The sequence below is a fragment of the Pollachius pollachius genome (assembly GCF_949987615.1).
Source record: "Pollachius pollachius genome assembly, chromosome: 3".
In the NCBI taxonomy this organism is placed as follows: Eukaryota; Metazoa; Chordata; class Actinopteri; order Gadiformes; family Gadidae; genus Pollachius; species Pollachius pollachius.
In genome coordinates, this window is record NC_136936.1 from 18,525,619 (window position 1) to 18,547,565 (window position 21,947).

General features: G+C 44.2%; 1 protein-coding gene across 1 annotated transcript; it reads right to left on the minus strand.

Annotated features, from left to right (window-relative positions):
* Positions 1–1,950: 1,950 nt before the first annotated feature.
* On the minus strand, positions 1,951–20,920 carry blmh (bleomycin hydrolase). Its single transcript, XM_079732806.1, has 12 exons — positions 20,775–20,920; positions 18,408–18,605; positions 17,891–18,000; positions 16,609–16,750; positions 16,311–16,399; positions 16,102–16,194; positions 10,314–10,469; positions 9,682–9,840; positions 9,270–9,337; positions 7,799–7,916; positions 6,997–7,069; positions 1,951–2,282 (listed from the first exon to the last, which is right to left on the minus strand). Exons 1-12 carry the CDS (start codon positions 20,782–20,784, stop codon positions 2,134–2,136), a joined length of 1,365 nt encoding a protein of 454 aa, XP_079588932.1. The 5' UTR covers positions 20,785–20,920; the 3' UTR covers positions 1,951–2,133.
* Between the last annotated feature and the right edge of the window lie 1,027 nt (positions 20,921–21,947).

The following is a 21,947-nucleotide window of genomic DNA, read 5'->3' on the forward strand; positions in this document are numbered from 1 at the left end:
ATATGATTGTACATTTATTGGAAAAGTTCATGTTTATTCAAATTCTATTGAACTAAAAGAATGCATATGAAAGTATAGAACTTGAGACAAAATCGTTTTATTTGGTGGAAATAGAAAAAACAGAAAAGAGTTTGTATAAATTGTGATTCAGTAACTAATCTGTGAAGAGATGAGAAACCCAGAAGGGATTTTGTTCCCTAAAACCAAATTAAGCTGTGGTCAACTATTAATCTGTCTTCTCCCCATTCCCAATTTTTATTTTACTGCTCCAATGCCCACTTTCTTTCTTTATTCCTTCTCTCCTAATTCACTCAGTCCTCTTTTTGACTTTTAGGAGCAGGGGAAATGTGAGCCTCTCATGGGGGCCTCTGGAAAAGGCCCCAAAAAGCTTTTAAAAGTTTCCTCAAATCTCACGTTAGTAGGTGCACACCGACCGGATGAGGAGAGAATGGCCTAATACTGAATGGACAACATATGGGAGCTGCACTTTGGCACAGCCAAAAAGTATACATTTATTAGAAAAACCTAAATACAGCAGCCAATGAGAACAAGGAAACCAAAGAAAACATTTTGAAGTGTGTGTGATCATGAGGATTAGTCCCAGTATCCTGGCGGGATAGGACGGAGAAAAGGTTGCTGGTGTGAAGGTGAACCCTCAGCCCTGACTATTTTCTGACATCACAGAGTACTGCTTTATACAAGTGAAAAGTCATCTGAAAAGAATGCAGGCATGCAAACTCAATCCCTTTGGACATCAATGACCAACGGCGAATGCAAATCTCCTGACCAATGACGTCACGGCACACCGTTACCGCACCTTTTCAGCTGAATGTAGCTGATGACAGAGCCCACATGAAGCAGTACTCTTATAATAGTAAACAGAATACGCGTTGTTTACCCTTTAATTTTCAGAATACATGTTCAATCCCTTAACATTGACAGCCAGAAGAGGTGTAGGGGTGGCACTGTTCTTACCTTATCTTCTTCACCAGCCTACCTCATCACATGGTGCAACTTGTGATCATTATTAGTACAGATGGACGAGTACTGTGGGAATTATGAGAACGTATTACTTATCACCATCACACACGCGTTCCAAGTCTCCAAAACATTGCAATGCACTGCCCTCAACCTTTTAATATTTCTATTGTCTAACCCGTGCTCCAGCGCACTCGGCTGAAGTGGACTGGTCCCTTGACCCGTCATCCTCCCCCGCGTGCGGTGGCCTGTGTGGGTATGACCCCCCCAAACTAATCAGTGGCTTCTTGATGCTGAGCCGGCACTTCCTGCTTTCAGAGGAGTGCTGCCAGGCCCCGGGGTGAGCCGTTAAAACCTCTCGCCTGAGAGGATAACTGCTGCTGAGGGGTGAAAGGTGAGCTGTTTCACCACAGGAGTGTTTTAAGAAGGGGAACATTGGTGACGTCTGAAGAATCATTGCCTATCATACAAGGTACAGAAGAAGGCACGCCACACACATCACACAGCAAAGCCTGCTCGGGCCGAAGCGGCTGTGCAGCGCTGCAGACAGGATGGGATACTGAAGATTGGGTCTTTCTTGCGGTCAGCGATCCTTGATTGCCCGGCGGGAGTGACCAATAGACTGTGTCTAAAAATAAACACAAGATGGATGGTTGTGGCGACATCAACGGATCTGGCTGAACAACGGCTGCTGGCAGAGCCGTATTGATACGTGGTTATAATTTTAGAGGTTAAAGTACGCATCGTTACAACAGCACCTTTTGGAATCAGTGTTCAAAACACTTAACAGTCTTCCTCTTAAAACACTAAACTGGCCTGGACAGTTCATCCACACCCCATTATAAACCCCCTCATAAACCACTTTAGATAATTCTTTATGATTAAGCATAACACACACAAACACAGAGCGCGAGCGAGTGTGTGTGCGCGCTTGCATTTTCCAACCAATGACAAAGAACGACAACAAGGAAGTAAAGTAAAAAAGAGCAGAACTTTATTTGATCTAAAAGAACCGGTCATTTGGTGAAAGGCAGGCAGTTGAGTCGGGTGAGGGGGGTGGGGGGTTGGGTCTAACATTAAGGTATTAAAACCAGTCAATCAGACCGGGGGGGGGGGGGGGGGGGGGGGTTGAGACTGAGTCCTGAGATTCCACGGTTATGCTAAGGCTCCCATGGGGTCCCAGGCGGGAAGAATGACGGCTGTCTGATCCATAACGTTGACGACCTCGGCGGTGACGAACTTCTTGTCCACCACCACCTCGTACACGTACTCAGAGAACCACTCGTCGGTCATGATCAGATAACCTGGAGAGAGCGAGAGAGAGAGAGACAATGGAATACATTACGGCTGGGCAGAGACGGCGTCGTCGGCATCGTCACCAGAGTGAAGGGGGGCCCGTCGGAGTGTCAGATGGCCAATCCCGTTACTGCTCAGGTGGACGTGGCAGTCTGAGCACTTGGTGACCTGAATTGAGGAGAGTCACGCAACCAAAACAGGCCTCTTTTGGCATAGTGCTTTGAGAAGCTCGCACGATTTAATCTCAGGATACCATCTTAATCTCTGGCGATTCTCCACTTTCAGCAATGAGAGAGAAACAAAGACAGAGAGAGAGACGGACACAGAAAGAGAGAGAGTGAGAGGGAGAGAGAAAGTGCGAGCGAGCGAACGAGAGTGACAGAGAGAGACAGAGAGAGACACACTGAGAGTGAGAGAGAGTGAGGCTAAACAATGATCTTATTAACTGAATATTAACAACATAATGTAAACAGGTGATGAATGTAACTCCGGATGAGTCCAGTTACATTTCCTGAGCCAAGATCATGAAATCAGTTCCCCCTTTCAAATACAGTTAGGCTCACTTTAATATCCCTGCTTGGTGCGCATCCCAGAGGTCTGCCTGTGGAGAGCTAGAACAAATCCTATCTCTGTGTGTAATGGAGCGGCGGCGACTGCAGGACCGAGCGGGTTCACGCAGGATGCAGGCGTAGGAAAAGTCCTCTCTGATTAAGTGCTTGGCAGAAAATCACACATGGTAAATAAACTTAGTGCAGGACTCCCAACACAAATAGATGATGACATTTCTCCCCGTATGTTTGATTCGGCCTCAGAAGTTCCGTTCAACGCGTAACTATAAAGCACAAGGACTCATTTCCTGTCTCATGTGCTAAGTATTTGAAGGGACGCTTTACAGTGCACTTCAAGGAGTGTTGCACAGCGAAGCAAGCTTTCTCAAGCAATCCCTTTGCAGAATACTCCCGGGCTGTTATCCCGGCAGTATACTAGTTTAGCATGACTGTATCAGCCCATGGGTCTCTGACACTCATTTTTCCACATAGGCAGAGAGGAGGGATGGGAGTGGACCAACGGCCCTGACATTTCCTTGACATTCACTCCACCCAATGCATGTCTTTGCTCTCGCGGTCCACCCTTACTTCAACATCCGACAGCTATTGGATCTTGATGAGTGCGCGTTCCGAGTGTACATCCAGGTTTAATCAGAGAAGAGTTGAAGGTCAGAGCCGGGCTCTATCAACGCGGTAAGAGGAAGAGAAATATTGAAATAAGACGGATCATCCTGTTTATTATTTGTTAGCATCCAGGAAGTCTGCTGAAAGAGGACCTCTCCCCATTGGGCCCTTCTTTGTAGCTCTTGTAGCACTCTCTGTTTTCCTATCAAAAAATCCCTTCTTCTCTCCTTAGTTTGAGGCACCGGGGCCCCGGGAAAGGGCGAGCATCTATCCGGCTGACGAGTTGACCTCAATCAACGACATCCAGGCGACCACAACCACCACCGCTCAAACCTTACAAGAAAGACCTATCAGAGTGTGTGTGCTTCCAAAAGACAATTCCTACAAAACCTTGCTTTTCTCTGTGTGTGCATGCATGCATGCGTGTGCTTCCTGGAACCTGCATGTTGGGTGGCACGGAAAAGGGTGTCTATGTGGGCATAAAAAAACAGCTCATTATTTGTTATTCAAGCTAGATTGACCGTCTTTCCCCGGGCCATAAACGGGAGGCGATACAAAGCAGCCATTTTGTTTGGAAATGCATGTAATGTGAAAATAATTAAATGATGCACCAAATCCTTTTACGCTATTAAAGTATGATTACTCCAATGACCCAGCTCTTGTGAAAGATCTGTTAAGAACTAAATTAAAACTCAGCATTTATGACATGATTAAATACTTATTGCTAACACCTGTATTTTACAGTACTACAACACCAGAGCAATAAAGTGTGTCAATAAAATACCTTTCAACATGTCAGAAAGCTCAGGGAGAAGGATTACAAAGCAGCCCGTGACACGTGTTGAAGAGGTCACGTCAGGCCTGTAAATCCTGCTGTTAGAGTGGAACTAAAGCCTTTCAGTGTCTGCGGCATAATATTGATCTAAAAAAGAATAAAAGTTTGGGCTTGGACGATGGACTGGGAGACAGTTGAGCTGAGAGCTGTTATTGGCTCGCCATCTGGCCCGCGGTAGGACTCCCGTCTCCAGACTACTTCTTTCTATAGACCTGGGTCATGTTCACCTTTATCCGTCCATCCAAACCTGGTATTTACTTTCATTTTCTTCCCCCTCTAAGGGACTCTCAGGGCCCCTCCCTGGAGGGCCTCGAACTGTCAAACAGAACACAGCCCAAAGGGTTCTCCAAACTTTGGTTTTAAGAAACGTTATTAATTTGGCCACAGATGGCTTTGAGGCCCCAACCCCCCCTTGTCTATCATCGTGTTTATGGAATGAGACACGTGTGAAACACATTTCCTTCAAACCCAATAGTGCGAGTGAGTGAGTGAATATGTACGTGAGCGTGTTTTTTCGTTGCCAAACACGGTTGGACCAAACGGGTCTTTGCGTGCTCTGCTGTGGAATGCCAAGCTGATTGTCAAGCTCTGAGAAATGGAGGTGTATTGAGGGAGAAGGAAGGAGAGCAAAGAGGAGAAGAGGTATGTGTTGAAGTTTTGTATGCACGTATGAAAACTTTGATATATCATACAGCATTGGATGAATTATTAAATTTACATTATTAATATGTATTTTTCTTATCTGTATTTTTTTTTTATGCAACCTCGCGTCCAATGAGTTCTTACTGCAAGTAGAATTTCCAAGATCATCATCATCATCAATATCATTCACTTTAAGAATTAAAGAACTGCAGAATCACAGACAAAGGGAACCAGTGTTCTTTGGTTCACAAAAATCCACTGTGGGTATAAATAATTCCTGTAATCAGAAGATCCGTGTAAATGTGTGAGCGCACAGCAAAACAGTGGTGATGAGTTAACGCTGCTGCAGCCCTTTCCAACGTGACTTTAATCATCTGATCAAGCCTAACTGAACAAACTCAAACCACTCACTGTGTTTAATGAGATCACAACCCAAGCACAACACAGACATTCCAGGGATGCTTAGTTAATGGTGCTGAGATGATGAATATATTGCTGTCGCGCAAATATAATTGATATGAGAAGGGCCAACGACTTCTCCTTCGATCCATCATTTTTGTTTTTTATCTTAAACCGGATGAGAGGGAAAGACAAAAGGAGCATTCCATAGCTTCGACAAACTTGGATAGCTTCCACAAAGAATGCTACAGAGTGACGGACTGGATGTGGAAGCCAAGACTGCCAAAAGTATTTTGTGCAATACATAATCACCAAATAGTCCACAGCACTAAACCGTCCACAAGCCAACAAATTAACTACATGGCAAGGTAAACATTGCCTACTGCGTGCTCAGCGAGTTTGTGTGAGCCTTGTGAGGGGTGATAAGTCCTTCAAGAGGCACTGTTTCAGGATTCATCAAATTGGTATTGAAACAGACATGGAAACAATATACTTTTGAGATTGGGTTTGAGATTGGGAGTTTTTTAAAACTCAGAATCAAGACTCCCTAGAGGAACGTGTGAGACTGGAGGAATATCAGAGCTGCTCAGCCTCTCTGAACCATGCGTCCTTTAACCAGGCTGTAGTAGAGGTGAGGCAGAGGTCAGCAGCCACTTCCCAGAGGTTTTTAACGAGGGCCAGAGGAACATGGGACTAAAGATGACCCAATTAGAGCACTCCAAATCCGGTTAGAGGGTCGCTCGAAAATATTTGCTCATCCTTAACACCGAGTTCATGGTGTCCCTGGACAATGCAGGCTTCAACAAACATAGGCCCAGGGCGGTGCCTGGGTGTAGGCGTTCACATGCAAATGCTTGTTTATGCGTGTCTGCTATTTTTTGCCCACAAAATTGCACTGTAATGCGTAGAACAATTTAGTGCAGTTCATATTAATCCCTTGTATATGTGTAGCATGTCAGACTATAAAGTAATCCGAGAAGTTTACTGTAACCCAAGACAGACACCCGCATATGTGCTTGCAATCAGCACCAGTGCCATCTATTCCGCAATGGAAGCAGCTTTCATTGTAGGATTTAACATGCCGTTCACAGATGTTGGATCAGCTGGATTTGATTGGTAAGAAAAAAATTGATTTTGCAAGAAAAGTAGAGGTATTAATAAGGCCATCAGTACACTTAACCGGCCCCACACACCCCATTAGATTACATTTTATTTGACGCATATTTTAGGTTGTTTATCAGTTGTAACAGTTATTGTAAAATTGGGAGAAACAGATGGGTCCGCCAGTTCCATTGTTTGTGGAACGCTAGAAGTTGTATTGAGGGAAATATTAACCCTAACACAGCAGCGCAAATGGGATTAAGTTTCAAGGATGTATATTTTGTGTTATATCACAATAAATATTAGAATACTTTCCATGGAACTCTTCAACATAACAAATGAGAAGATGGGGTACAAGTAATCGGTAAATCCGGGAATTAATAATCCCTTGTGTGGGTGAGTTTTATCTGGATAAAGCCAATAATAAGTTCATGAGACAGCGTCCAAATAATCCTCTCCTGAGGACAGGTGGGTTCAGTTCCAGGACACTGGGGCAATGCTGAGGGGAGGGAACCAGACACAGGCCTGTTTAACGGTAGACCCCAACCTGAACAGAAGTGTGTGTGCGCTCACCTTTGTTCCCACGGTCATCTCCCCAGGAGTTCTCCACTCTCCACTTCTCGAAGCCCTCCTTTCCTCCTTCCTCCTGAGAGACAGGGTCAAAGAGAGAGTCAGAGACAGAAAGAGAGAGACAGAGTCAAAGAGAGTCAGAGACAGAAAGAGAGAGTCAGAGACAGAAAGAGAGAGTCAGAGACAGAAAGAGAGAGACAGAGACAGAAAGAGAGAGTCAGAGACAGAAAGAGAGAGACAGAGAAAGAAAGAGAGAGACAGAAAGAAAGAGTCAGCGACAGAAAGAGAGAGAGTCAGAGACAGAAAGAAAGAGACAGAGACAGAAAGAGAGACAAAGAAAGAGAGTCAGGGACAGAAAGAGTCAGGGACAGAAAGAGAGAGTCAGAGATAGACAGAAAGAGAGAGTCAGAAAGAGAGCGAGAGTCAGAAAGAGAGAGACAGAGTCAGAAAGAGAGAGACAGAGTCAGACATAAAGAGAGAGAGACGGAGGCACAGAGAGAGACAAACAGAAAGAGAGAAAGAAAGTCAGAGCCAGAAGGATAGAGATAGACAGGCACATTGACAGAGACAGAGAGGTTCAGGAATGAGATAAAGTAGTGCGAGTGGTGACAGCAGGGGAATTGACGGTGATGTGAGAAACTGCAGCCGATTAAAGCTGCGTAAACACGTGCTGAGACCTTTGATGCAAAGACAGATGTGACAGAAATATGTGTGTGTGAAAACTATGTTTACCTGAGTTTACAGTAACTAGGCACGCCTGTACAAGCGCATGAGGCAAGGTGTGTGTGTGTGTTTGTCTTCATACCTTGTCTGTGACGGCGGTCAGGATCATGGCGTGGGTCATGAGGGAATCGCCGTACATCAGCCGCTCCGTCTTGGAAAGGTTTTTTACCGAGACCCCAAACACCAGCTCGTGGTTAAAACTACACGTGCACAGACACACAAACAGACACACTTTAAATATCACATGAACTATTGAGCTTCATACACAGAGTGAATGAAAACGACCTACCCAGAATCCCCAACAGCTATTTTAAAGGGCAGGACTAAAAACATCCTGCATGCGTGTTTCCACCGACAGCCGCGGACACCATGAGCGGTATCGTGGATGTCCACTCCGAAGGGAGTGGAGCCAGCGCGCTACACCGTATCGGCACAGCACGAGCAGGGCTGCTAACAAGCTCTGGGTCAACAGTCAGGAACCCTCTGGTTCAGGAGAACCAGCGGGCGGCCTGAAAAGGGGCAGGTACTCCCGTATTTGTGAGGCCTGCTCGGGCCACAGCATGTTGGTGGCTCCAGAGACCCACTCTTGAAAATGTACTGTTCCAACGCTTTAACCAGGTTTAAGGCCCAATCACATGTCAAAAATAGCCTGGCACGTTCGGGCACTTAAAAATAGTACTTACAATTGTGTAGCGTCTTAGCCTAGCTATCTTGTTGTATACGGGGAATGGGTTAACCTAGCAATTGTAAAAGCTTGCACTTGTTCCAATGAATATCTTTGCTTTACCGACAGCGATTTATATTGTTACTCTCTTCTGACAAATTTACCTTTTGTAAGTCGCTTTGGATAAAAGCGTCTGCAAAATTCCCTAAATGTCAATGTAATGTAAAATATCGCTGCCGAGACTATTGCCCTTCTCTACTGTATCGAAAACTCGCTCCTTCACCACCTATTGGTACCCTATATAGCTATCTCTCTACTGAAATGTAACAGGTAGAGTGAAGTCATGTAGTAAGAGTTCAACGACATGTGTAGCCTCCTGATGCCCATCTGTGTAGATATTGTTGAAGCACTGGTTTGTGTAACATTCTTAGGGCTTAGAAGAAGTCCATACCCGGTTGACCAGAGGCGAGGGTCTTAGAGGGAGATAGGGGAGGTTTGTATTTGTTCTCTCAATGGTTGGGCCAAGTTAGGGTTCAGAGCTGGGTCAGGCACTATTACAAATAAATCCAAGGAGTTTGTTTTACCCTGCTTGTGTTGCCCTGTTTGGAGGACCAGATGGTTGCCACATAAGACAACATAACGCATGGCAGAGAGTTTGCAAAAAATAACAAAATAAATGAAAAAAAGGGCAAATGTATAATGTGCAATGTCCCCCCGCCCTTTTGGTACTTGAGACATGCTTAAACAAACACTACGAATTATTTGCTCATGCAGTTTGACTCATGTCCAGTCAGCAGACATATCAAACAGTTTACCACTGGATTGGTGATGGGAAATTTTTTGGTAGCCGTCTATACAACTGGCAGAAGCAACACACACAAACACTCACACGTTCATGTCGTTGATGCCAAGCTTGCTGTGGAAATGTTTTCCTACATCGCAGCCGAACCACACAGCCTGGGAGGGTGAGAGAAGAAATCTAAAATTAGCACTGCTACTATAACAGATTGTTCGGGGAAAGCATCGTGAATACCGGCCAACAGCCATTTCCAATTTTTCACAGCGATGTCTTAAATTAGCTGCGTTTGTGTGACAAGCATGAAATAGTATAAAAATTATTCACTTAATAATGATCTAAAATAGACAAAAGCCATCAAACATAGCCAGAAGAATTAAGTATTGACTGTAACTCATCAAAAGGTGATCTTTTTCGATTACACAGCAAATGTCCACAGATGTTAAGAACAAGAGTCAAAGCTTGGGAGCCTCGGTGCATGTGTGAAGGCCCGGACGCCCCCCACCTCCGCCTCCTTGATGGAGTCAGCAGCGGCCTTCTTCAGCAGCTCGATGGGCTGGTTGTTGTACTGGGTGCTGCGGCCTCCCACCATGTTGCCCAGGAACTCCACGCTGTACAGCTTCCCATAGGGGTTCTGGGGCCGGGGGTCGTTCACAAGGCAGATCTACGGCCAGGAGAGAGAGTGCGCGAGAGAGCTGGGTCAGGCATGGGAGACATGACACAGGGTCAACTATGGAGATGATTAAGGGCGCATCGGTTTGGATGGTTTGTTGGCTCAAGGGCATTACAAAGAAAGAAAGACGGAAAGATCCGGCCCTTAATCCCCCATCTCTACTTAAATTTATATTTTGCCTTTTAAGTGGAAGAATCTATAGGACAAGCATTAGTTATAATATGTCACCAAGAATACATTTTCCTGCCAAATGGTGTTAATCTTGGACCCCGGCTGATCATCAGGAAATTCCCACTGAGATTGCACTGATTAGATTCCCATACTTATGCATATATGTACGACCGACAAGACGGTACCAGGGCACGGAGACGCTGGCAGTGCACCCTCCATAAAGGCTGTGTGTTTGTGGCGGCGGGGTCAAAGGAGGACCTGCTCGGGGGCTGACGTCTCCCCTGTGCCTGTACCTTGTCCTGCATGTTGTACAGGGGCTTGACGTGCTCCTTGTAGAACTGCTGCGGGGTCAGGGGTCCCAGGCGGTGGAAGGCTTTGTCCTTGTCCCTGTACTCCCAGCTGATGGTCTCAGGAGGGCTTCCCAGACACACACTGACCACCCGGAACACCTGGAGAGACACACACACACGCATAAATGAAACATAAAAATGCATGCCACTTCATATATAAATATATAATAAAATGACATAAAACGATTAGGATCCATTCATAGGAGTGGTATGTGAATGCTTACTGCAGATTTAAAAGCAAAAGCAATGATTTCTTGCTTTGATGTGGAAGAAGACTATACAGAGGCATAACCCGTCATGGACAGAAGCTCTAGTTCTGAGCTATTGTGATGGAGAGTACTTTAAAGCCACATTTTGCACTAGAAAGCCAATTTTCCAGCAGCCTTTTTTATGCCAAAACACCTAAAACGATGTGTTTGTTCCTGCTACCTCCCGTCGCTCAGCTACAGGTCTTTAACACTCTTCCAACTTTCCATCAGACTGCACATGTTCCTACCTAAATCTATTCATTTCCGAATCCAGAATCGGGGATACTCTGTTTCTTCCCGTCGCCTGCTGTGCAGGTCTATCCGTTTTTGTTGGAACATATTCAGCTTGTTTAAACGGGGGCCTGCCTCCGTCTCCAGCCCACCTCTACCATGATGAAGCTATCCGAGGAATTTCCCATCCCTCTCTGACCCCCGTTGTTATATCGTTGCGCCTTTTGCCAAACCTCAGCAAAAACAAGAACCAGAAAAGCAAAACAGGGTCCCCTCTATTTGGCGACCCTTTATTTGTTCGCATTAAATCTAAGGAAAATGACACGTGTTGATGACATGACCAAGAATGACAAAGTATACATGTTTGTCCCCCGAGTCAAGCATCTTGAACCTCCTTATAGAACCTTTCCTTTCAGGTTGGGGAAACTCGATCCGTTCATACATCTGAATATCTCGGTGCGTGACCACACATACTAATGTAGACACACACGCGCTCACATAGGTACGCTGAGCACAACGGCCTGTGTGTCCATACATACATTTGTGGCTAGCTGAGACACACAAGAAGTCACCCCTTCCGAACCCTTCATCACATTCATAGGCACTCAGCCATGGAGGCATTCAGGCCAATTTACAATGGCAACCTTAACAGCAGTTGCCTCTTCAAAACACACACTGCAAACCTGCCGTGTTTAGACTGCTATGTAGGCGAGACCGAATCGCAACTGGCATGCTCGTCTATTTACCTAGAAGGCCTTCTAAGCCCTTATACTCACGTGTCCTCCTAATTTATATCTGCTCTATGCAATCTATGTGCTTCTCTCCCTCTCCTCCGCTACCGTTCCGCTCATCAGGTCAAATAAACAAAATGTCAGTCTGGGCCGGCCGAGGGCCCGACCGGTCAGGAAACAAAGGGCCCCAGGCCCGCTGACGTCACCGCGCACGGGGTCAATATTGAAACACCTGCATCGGTGCCGACCGGCTAAAACACTGAGACGGACGAGAAGAAAGGAAAACATGGTGTGCGAGTGACACAGAGAGGGAGAGAGCGAACGTACCACATACCTGAGAGCACTTATAATAAATACGACATTTCACAATTTTTTGTCCATCATGTGTTTGTGTGCATGTTTATGCACGTCAAATGTATGTTAAAATACTAGAAAAGTATTTTTTTTTATTAAAAAGGTGCTCCAAAACAGGAAGTGGAAGTTAATTCCTTGTTGTAGTTCCGGGGCCACCAGGGAATTCAAAAAACCCTCCCAAACACTAATGATCCAAGGTACATCTTAAATCTATCTAGTATAGTTGCTTTCAAAATATGACGGTTGCTACAGTGCCACTGGGCAGACGTAGGGTGCCATGCCATACGCCCGCCGCGAATATGATAATGTGGCTGATTTATCTTCCTTGTGTTAAAGCCATGCTTATTTTAATATTTTACACAGCTAAAAGATGAAAAGGAGTATACTACCAGACAGAGATTAAGGGTGGGTCTGATGGTTGGTTCTGATCTGAGGCAGGCAGCTCTCTGGCCAGCCAATGAGCTACCAGCAAAAGGTCTACATTACGGGTCCTTATCGGAGATCATCGCTGGGGTCAGCTGTTATTGCCAAAAACAGGAAGGATAAGGGAGAGTAGAAGAGACAGCTGGTCAGAGGGATATTACATCCCTGCGCTACAATATATGAAGCAGAGGGACACACACACACACACACACACACACACACACACACACACACACACACACACACACACTTTTCAAGAACTTCATTCCTGTGAATTTAACTCAATGCAGACGGATCGTAGCCGTGCTTTCCCACGCTCGGGAAACCATATACAAACACTCCATGTACCAGAGCCAGGTGTGGGTCGTAGTGGCCATAGGATATATGGATTGAATGCATTTAAGCACAACCCTGGGAGCAATTACCATGTTTCGACAAAGCCTGCTAACACTTACATTTTGAATCATGAAAACAGCCCCTAAAGGATCCATGAAGCGATACAAGTAAATATATTGGTATGACTTTACATTCCCGGTAATTAAGTTCATTAACACAATTGCACCCTTTGCGGTGTGTTTACTGTAGGTGAATATAACAGAAATATCCAGTGTGTCTTTATGTTGGTAGATCTCTCTGCTTCCAATTGCTATCAGCATCTCTAGGAAACCCAAGATGACGTCAAGCGACTTCATGTTAATTAAATCTGCAGTGGGTATGAGATTCTCACATAGCGATCATGCAGCTAATTTAAAGTAATTAACCATGTGACAATCTCTCAGAGCATCCATCCGACTGGATTATGGGTCCCGTTTTTTCAACAAAAAGACATCTCTAAAGTCACCACCAAACAGGTGTTATATTGACGTGTATTTAGTATAACTTGTGCGTACACACTGTTTCTGTGCAGTGTACAGGCAACCGGTAGCGTTTGACCTGCATCACCTGTTTGTTCAGGTGTGTATTGAATGTCTGTCGTCTAACATGTACACGTGGTGCAGTTGGAAGAGCACACAAGTAGTGTGTGCGTCTGCTTGAGCTGAACACCTCAGGGGTACAGCATACAACTCCAAAACGAGGATGCTCGCATGAAGATCCTGTCCACGCTCAAGGCTCAACAAAGACAACCCGCCATTGCTTAACGATTATGTCTGGATACTGTTTTTTTTTTATTCCAGGAGCACAGGAAGCAGCACAGCCTAGATGGCAAATATATAAAGGGTTCCGTTTGAAATCTTGTGATTCTTGTGTATAGCAAGTGGAACCACAGGCGATGATCCTTGTGGCCTGTCATCGTGGTGGGGGGGGCTGCTGAGACAAAGACCAGCGCTCAAGTCATGGCCGCTGCACACAGAGGATGGACAGCATCACCTCCACGTGCCCCAAAGTGGGACTGACACCACATCTTTGATCTGCACACGTGAACCAAAACACATTTGTGAATTGTTGAGGGTAAACGCCTTTAGCATCACACATGCGCAAACACAACATCGCTGTGTGTGTTTGTGTGTGTGCACGGATGGAGGAAAGGAGGAACAAAGGTTCAAAATACATTGGTTTAATTAACAGAGGCTTGCCTCAGATGGGAGAGGACTAAAATAGTACCTGCATGAGGAGCTTTCATCCATGTTCCTGTTTCGCACGTTACAACCAGTTTCTAATAACCAACACCTGACAGGCAGTCGACAGCATAAAGGTCAAACGCCTGACAAAACTAGTTTACCAGCTAGGGTGATGGCCCAGCGGCCCTACTTTACAGCCATTACCACATGAAACACGGGATCTAAAATTGCAAATCTGTAAGGAGGACACCATTTAAATGTAACCCATTACAACACATGTACAACAGCTGGAATAAAGTTGTGTTGTTCATCGGAGTACAACTCGCACCTGTATGCTCGTCCTCGCAGTACCCCGAAGGCTCCCTCAGACAGGGAAAAAGCCTCATCCCAAGTCGGGTTTTCCCAAAAACAAATCACTTCCAGGTGGACAAACAGCCCTTGAAAACACCGCCCCGGGCTGCCCCGAGCACAGCAGGAGCACACGTTACTCTTGCGAAACCACACTTAAAGAACCATGTTCTTTGTGTGAGTTTGAGTGTGAGTATGTCTGTCTATGCGTGTGTGTGTGTGTGTGTGTGTGTGTGTGTGTGTGTGTGTGTGTGTGTGTGTGTGTGTGTGTGTGTGTGTGTGTGTGTGTGTGTGTGTGTGTGTGTGTGTGTGTGTGTGTGTGTGTGTGTGTGTGTGTGTGGTGACAGCCAGTCATCTGTGTTGGAGTTGCGGGAACACGAAACCGCATTGTATTAAAAGAAAGAAACAACAGTGGCCGGCAGCACAATGCAGACTAACAGCACCCAACAAAGCTGTTGAGGCAGAGTCATTTATGTGAGGGTTCAAAAGGTGATCGATTGACGGGCACAAACAACACACAGGAAGCATACACTTCATGTTCATCCACACCTACTATACAAGTGAAAGCAGGCACAGCCCCACACAACTAAGCCCCCCCGCCCCCAGCCACAACATAACACACAGTAGGTGAGCATGCAATTTTGTTGACCGTGTGATTGAGCATGGATAATAGACACACGCCTTACCAACAGCACGCCAGTGTGTCAGTAAGTGTGTGAATGAATGAATGTACGTCACCACCTTTCTCTACTTTGTGTCAGTTGAACAGCACACTATTGTCCTATTAACATAAAAGATGCTGAAGATAATATTTAAGAAATATATTTTTGTATTATTTGTTTTAAAATACCATAATCATTTGTGACTCTCTTCTGTTTGACTGCACCTGCCTCTGTTTGAGACCATTGGACACCTTGGATGTCAAGCACATGCTCACATACAACTTTATGATATAGAACCACCACAGATGGGTAGGGAATCTGTGGTGGTTGGAAAAGCGCAGGGAGAGGGGTGGCATTTTTGGGTTGTTTATATTCATATTCTTGTGCTCTCCTCTCTCTTTACAACCCTCAAATCTTACCTAAAGCAACTTGAAACATCGTCCCTTGGGCATTCGAGAAAAAATGAACATCTCAGCAATGGCAAGATCTCTCGCCTGGTACACAGACAGCCAGCAGGCCGAAACACACAAACAGCCAGCAGGCCGATACACACAGACAGCCAGCTAACATGCCGTTACACCGACAGCCAGCTAACAGGCCGATACACACAGAGAGACAGCTAACAGAGACACAAGGTATTTGCATGTGGAAAAAACAGAACCCAATTTCAATTTTAAATAATTATAGCCTTATATGGGGTGACCACTTGAAAATGTGAAACTTTTAGTAGACGTGTGAACTCTTTGACTTATCTACTGAACTACACTCATACCCTTACAAAAGGTAGAAACACTCAGACTGTCAGTGTTATAAGCACTGTTTTGCTTTGACTCTTGAGGAGACATTCAAAAATATTTGTACTGCCATTATATTGTAGCATATCATGCATTTCTACTTTGCGTGCAAGTAAAAAACGTATCAGACAATCGGTCAATAATCATTCATCAAATATAAGCTTAAATGCAGAACTCTAACGCACCTAGACATATCAGTCAAGAGGTGGACAGCTAGAGGTGATTTAAAGTGAGGCAGCTCCATCTTCTGGCCAAACAGACAATTTAGGACAATATTAAAACTGAATTTTTGGAATTCTTATAATATGTAGATTGTTTATTTTTCCTTATCCTATTCAGCCATTCATTTGCATGTATAATGTGATTTTGTAAGAATCTCACCTCTTCTATCATGGTGTCCATAGCTGCAGATATCTCAGCCGCAGTGGAGTTGCTGGCCACCATGTTCCTCAGTCTTAGACAGTACTCCCTCAGCTGAAACGGGGCAAAACACAGTCAGAGATGGTTCCACGCTCGGCTGAAACCCTGACCTTGGGGTCTTGCCCGAGCTTCCGGTCGAGCGGTTAAGTTAATTTTGTGTGTGGACAGACCTTGTTGTTGAGGATGTCGTTCATTCTACGCGAGGCCTCAGAAGTGTGAGACTCTGGAAAGCACTTCTTTGGAACGACGCCATATTTCTCTGTAACCGCATCAGCACAAGACAAGACTTTAGGTCAAGCAACTTATTACCTTTATCAGAAATAGTGCTAAACATGCAAAGCTCGTCGAGGTAGCTAAAGTGTGATTGAGTGTCATCTACGTCTACGAGAATTTTCCCTGACACATACAGACTTCAAACAATACGGGCCCTGTTCTTCCCGGCAACTACAACGTGGGGTGAGAACTAACCAATGAGGTTAACCAGCATGTCCCACTGTCCTCCGTCATTGGTTGGATTGGAGAGCAGGAACTGGACCAGACGGCCATCCACGGGCTCTTTCCTTTGGGCGGTCTCAACACAGGCCTGAAGGAAGTAGTAGCAGCGTTCCACCTGGGGGAAAGAGAATGTGAATGGAGAACTGGTAACCACAGGGCAACATGTTCCTAAAGCACTCGTCAGGACAATCATGTATACAAGAGACCACAATTTGAGGAACCTCTCAAAACAAAACTTGAAAATAGGAAGTGTCACAGAGACAAAGATGAAGCCAAACGCCAGAAGGGGGCATGTGTGACGAAGGTTGTGGATAGCGCTGAGCAACAGAACACAACGGTGGGTTTGAGACAGGGAATGGCCTTTCAGTAGTACTTCTCTGTGCTAAGTATTCATTGAGTTTAACCCAGGCATGCATGCATACACACACAAGTATACAGGCAGTCTACACTCTAAACATGATAAAAAATGATTAATGAGTAATGATGAATCATACACATTTGCATTTATTTTAAACCATGTTAATCCTGATGGGGCAACACATTTCAGTTTACTTTTGTAATGAGGTTAATATGTGACAAAAACGACTTGGAATTAGGTTATTATTTGCGGTTTCATTGATATGGCATTTCATAAGCATGGTTTGCTACAATGCTAGCTGCAGCTTGCTTGATCTTGTCGGGCAAACAAGGAGGTAAGGGCTGGCCAGCATACATATTTTTGTAGAATACATGTATTTATAGGATGTGATGTTATTGATAACGTTAATGAAGAATCTATCAATCAGCATTGACTACTACAAATATCTCCAGGTAATTTGAACCAACAAGCTGGCGGAAATGTTACAAACTGCGACTTTAAACGGAGGTACAGTGTTTCCCACAGACCAGGTAGCAATGTGTGGTGGTAGCAAATTCAAATCGCCGGCACAATGGGCTGGGGGTCGAACACCGTAATATATAGAAACTATAACCGCATTTCACATTAATCGCAAATATCCCGTTGCTTCGGGTTTTCCTTTATAGGCGCGTTGAGAGGAGGCGCGGGCGAATCCGCAGTCAGTGTGTTTGCAGTGTATCAGTGATGCGCGGATTTATCCGATAAGTGGTAGTGTACCCGCGCACCATTGGCATGTATGCACGCTTGTCTCTGTGTGCGTGTGCGAACAAGAATGTTGTTCATTCTGTAGTGCCGCGCCACACATTGGTCTATGTATGGGAAACTCTGAGGAAACAAAGCGTTACCATCTGACCTTACCTTGTCCCAGAAAAAGAGGTAGGACTGACTGAACTCAAACTCCTCAATGTTGAACTTCTTCATGAAGGGAAGTCTCATGACGTTAAGGCACGAGAAGATCCAACATCTCCCTGGAATTGACAGAAGAACAAATGAGAAGTGTTTTCCAGCCTGGGATGGTGTGCCATGCAATAAAAAGAACATCAAGAACAACAAACTACAAGAAAATAATAATAACGATACCGACCCCTTAGAAAATAGTTGTTTCTACAGTTGGTGAACTACACATATTTTTCCCATAAAGAAGAGCCTCCCATTGCATTGTGTTAAATGTATGTTCTTAACAGTGAACAGTGTGTTTGACTCCAATTACTAGATTTTTGGTTAGTCTGTAAACAGGCTTTAGAAGGTGGGGGCTCCCATCTTATCCACAGCAACAGGCTCAAAAAATACCTTTTTGAGTTTGGAGCACAGGGAATATCTTGGATTGCAAACATGTTTTAATCTGATTGGCTATGAGCATATAAGCATGTCCTACCAGAGTTCTTCTGGTTAGTGACAGGCTTCCCCTCTGTGGGGATGGTGTGCTGAAAGATGTGCACAGTGTCCTGGACTGTCTGCCGGTGCAGACACACCTCTAGCGGGTCGATGCAGGTAGAAACATTCTGTGCTAGCAGATAGCGTGGCTCGGCACGCAGTCTCTTGACAAAGGCGGCGACCTTATCTTGACTTAAACCTTGATGGGACCAGAGTTACCGCAGAACAAGACAAAAAAAAGGGGAAAAGACAAGAATTAGACTACAGCTTGTTAGGAGGGACATAATTCAGTTCAGTCTAATATCAGATTTGTGACGGTGATAAATTGCAGACTTCCTCTACTCAGAGGACGGGGGTTACTGACTGACGACTATTGTCATAATCTAGCCTGTACTTTGAATTTTTACAAGTTTTCAGACAGACATCAGTATATCTTGCATATGGCAGGTCATTGTACTACATTGCATCTTCTTAGGGAATTTTTATTTTCATGGTAATAAAGGAAAATAAATCATATGCCGTGATAATAAAATAACTACTTCGATAATCGTGATTTCAATATTAACCAAAATGATCGTGATTGTGAATTTTTCCATAATCAAGCAGCCCTACAGTAATGGCAGCCAGGGCAATGGAGGTATTCTATGGATTGTGTCCAGGCAGACTTGATATAGCTCATCTTATAGGCCTCACCCCAACAACAGTTGTTATTTGTAGTCTCTTCGATCTTGCAAGGCTTGACCACAACTCAAAAATCTCTCTCTAATGGAAAATAATTTGTAAACTCTGCTGTCGGCGTGTTTAGAACCAATTGAAGCAGAGAAAATTAACAGATTTCCAGACATTACATTTAGTGCATCAGAAAACAAGCCAGTGTCTGTTTTTCCGTCAGCCGGGTTTTGATATAGTACATATACAAGATTGTATATTTGGTGGATTATTATCAATGATTACTGTGGTCAATAAACTGGACTTGCTAAGAGTTTTGGGTGCTCGCACCATGAGTGGTAGAGGAGTATTATCCCGCAATGGCAGACGGAGTTGGGGTTTGAGCCGACTGAAAGTCGCTGATGGTGATGCGTTTTTGGTTTAAACGATCCACAAAGTTGAGGTTAAGCATTGACGTTACAATAAATTAATTTAGCATAAACGGCATGCGGCTCTTTTTATCTTTGGCTTTACGGAAAGGTAGCCAAGCCTTTGACAACTGTACACGGTCAGCCATCCTATCAAGCGCCCAATGAAGCAAATTAAATTATTCTTTGATTAGTTTAACGGCGATTTGCCTGCAATTCAATTTAATCCATAACTTAGCCAATTTATTTATGTTTCTGCCCTTGAATCGGATTTGATTTAAACTACATGACTCGTCTCTCGGGATGAAACGTCAGCTCATAGGACCCGCTAGACTCGATAAGCTCGGACTCGCTAGACTCGAACCTTGTCAATTTTAGGGTTTTGAGAAATTTTGAACAGTGAACCGGGTCTCGATCCCGATCCCTAGACATAAGGTGGTCTGTGGCTGAGCACTTCTAGTCTCGCGGCACTGTTTAGACGCGCGTAAAAACCCACAGGGTGCACTTGTCTACACTGTATAAGGACCACCGACATTTTTCCTCAGTCATCATGACAGATATTTTATTACATGCCTATTTTTGTATAGCATTTACCCGCTACGGGGAGTATAGCCTTCCAAGATTTACTAGGCTGGGGTTAATTTCGGACCCTGTGTATGATATCCATTAATGTTTATACATAACATGCATACATACAAAACATTTTTATATTATTGTTCTAACAAGTTCAAGTCAACCATTTTAACCAAATGGTGGTCCCAATTAGAAGACTTATTTTGTTTCCCATAATTTATAATGATTTGAAGATTAATGAATGCGAATCCTATATGTTTAGCCTATAATGGCAAACTGCCTCGATTTCCAGTGAAAACATAAGGGTAAAGTCTCACCTTTGAATGAAAGCCTTATCAGTCACTTTTGGACTTCCTTGGCCTCTATACTAACCACAGAAGGCTAGCAGCTCCTCCCTACACTAGCTAAAGAAGGCTAGCAGCACGGATTACTAGCAATAATCACTAGAAACACAATGTTTCGAAAATAAATTAGGTATACTGGTCAAATAGTTGATTAATGGACAGCCGCTTTCTACCATCCCTACACTTGCATTAAGTGTCAGGGTGGAACATGACAGCAAGTCTCTCCAGCTAGCTGGCATGCTAAGGCTAAGGTAACGCTAATGCGCTAATGCACAGAAGCTACCTCAGCTGTCATTCATTGCCTTGAAATTCAGATTAGACCAACTTTTGCCGAATGACAATGCTTGAAACGACAGGAGGGATACCGGTACATACCAGTATCCATGTTGTCGGAAACTGTTGAACCTTTTTATCTTCCTGCACAGTCACCGGCTCTTTGTTTATCTCAGTCGCCGACAGCAGCGAGACTCGGAGAGGGGTATGTTCCTGCAGTGGAAGAGGCTGTCCTAGGGTTAGGCACGCAGTCCCAGGCCCGCAATCCCAGACCCGCTGTCCCAGACCCGCTGTCCCAGGCCAGCAGTCACAGAGTTCTTCGTGACATTTCCTAGGGATGCAAGTTTATTTTTGCTTGGACTACGATTTAATCATATATGAGAAAGTGATGAAAAACAACAAATTGCTAACCCAGTAGCTCAACTTAACCTAATATTACCGTAGCTAACTAAAAACCAACAATCTCTAACTTAATTCCTAAACATAACCATCTCTTACCTTATACTTAAAATGTAAAATCTTTAACCTAATACCTACACTTAACCGACTCTAAATGTAACTATCTCGGACCTAATTCCTAGACGTAACCATCTAACCACCTTAATGTACATGCATTTATATAACGTTAGACCTTTACAACGTAATTTGCTTCCCTTGCCCCGAAAAAATTAACTAGTCTTCGCCGGCGTCTTCGCGTCTGGCAAAAACTATATAACAGAAAAACGAGGGTCCTAGAACGTCGGTCTTAGGAGTGGGGTCTTAAGGCTGCAGGATGCCGGGCGGAAACAGGATATGGGGTGTTGGAGCATGTCTACAATTTTATCACTTTCCTATGAAATACGTCAATTTTGATTCAAAAACACTTTTGATGAAAAGGAGTTAATATGATAAAAGTAAGAAACTGCAGCGCAATAAGTGCTTGTTCGGTAGAAAGGTGGGATTCTTCTAAGGTAACCATTGGGTCAACGTGTGTTAAAATGAATCAGTCTCTGACGTGACAATACGCCTGTCATCACTTATTAGTAGCCAACATTTATTATTTATTGTATGTATTTATTTGTAAGTTAAGTTAGTTCTGTTTATTAATTTATCTATTTTTTCTTTTTACATAATAAGGAGATATGGAAAATATAGACCAAGAGTAGAGCACTGAATGATATAGACAAAATAGGGATTTAGTCACCTTAATCTGAAAAGATAGCTATGTTTTGCTTAATAAAACAGACACATTGACTAAATATTCACATTTACAAGTACACTATTACACATCGTTTA

Bases quoted from the DNA above. Each gene is read 5' to 3' on its own strand.
- blmh (XM_079732806.1), bottom strand. The intron at 18,001-18,407 runs GTAGGACATGCT...TGTCAATTCCAG, and splicing joins CACTAACCAGAAGAACTCTG to GGAGATGTTGGATCTTCTCG. The intron at 9,841-10,313 runs GTACAGGCACAG...TCCTGGCCGTAG, and splicing joins TGTACAACATGCAGGACAAG to ATCTGCCTTGTGAACGACCC.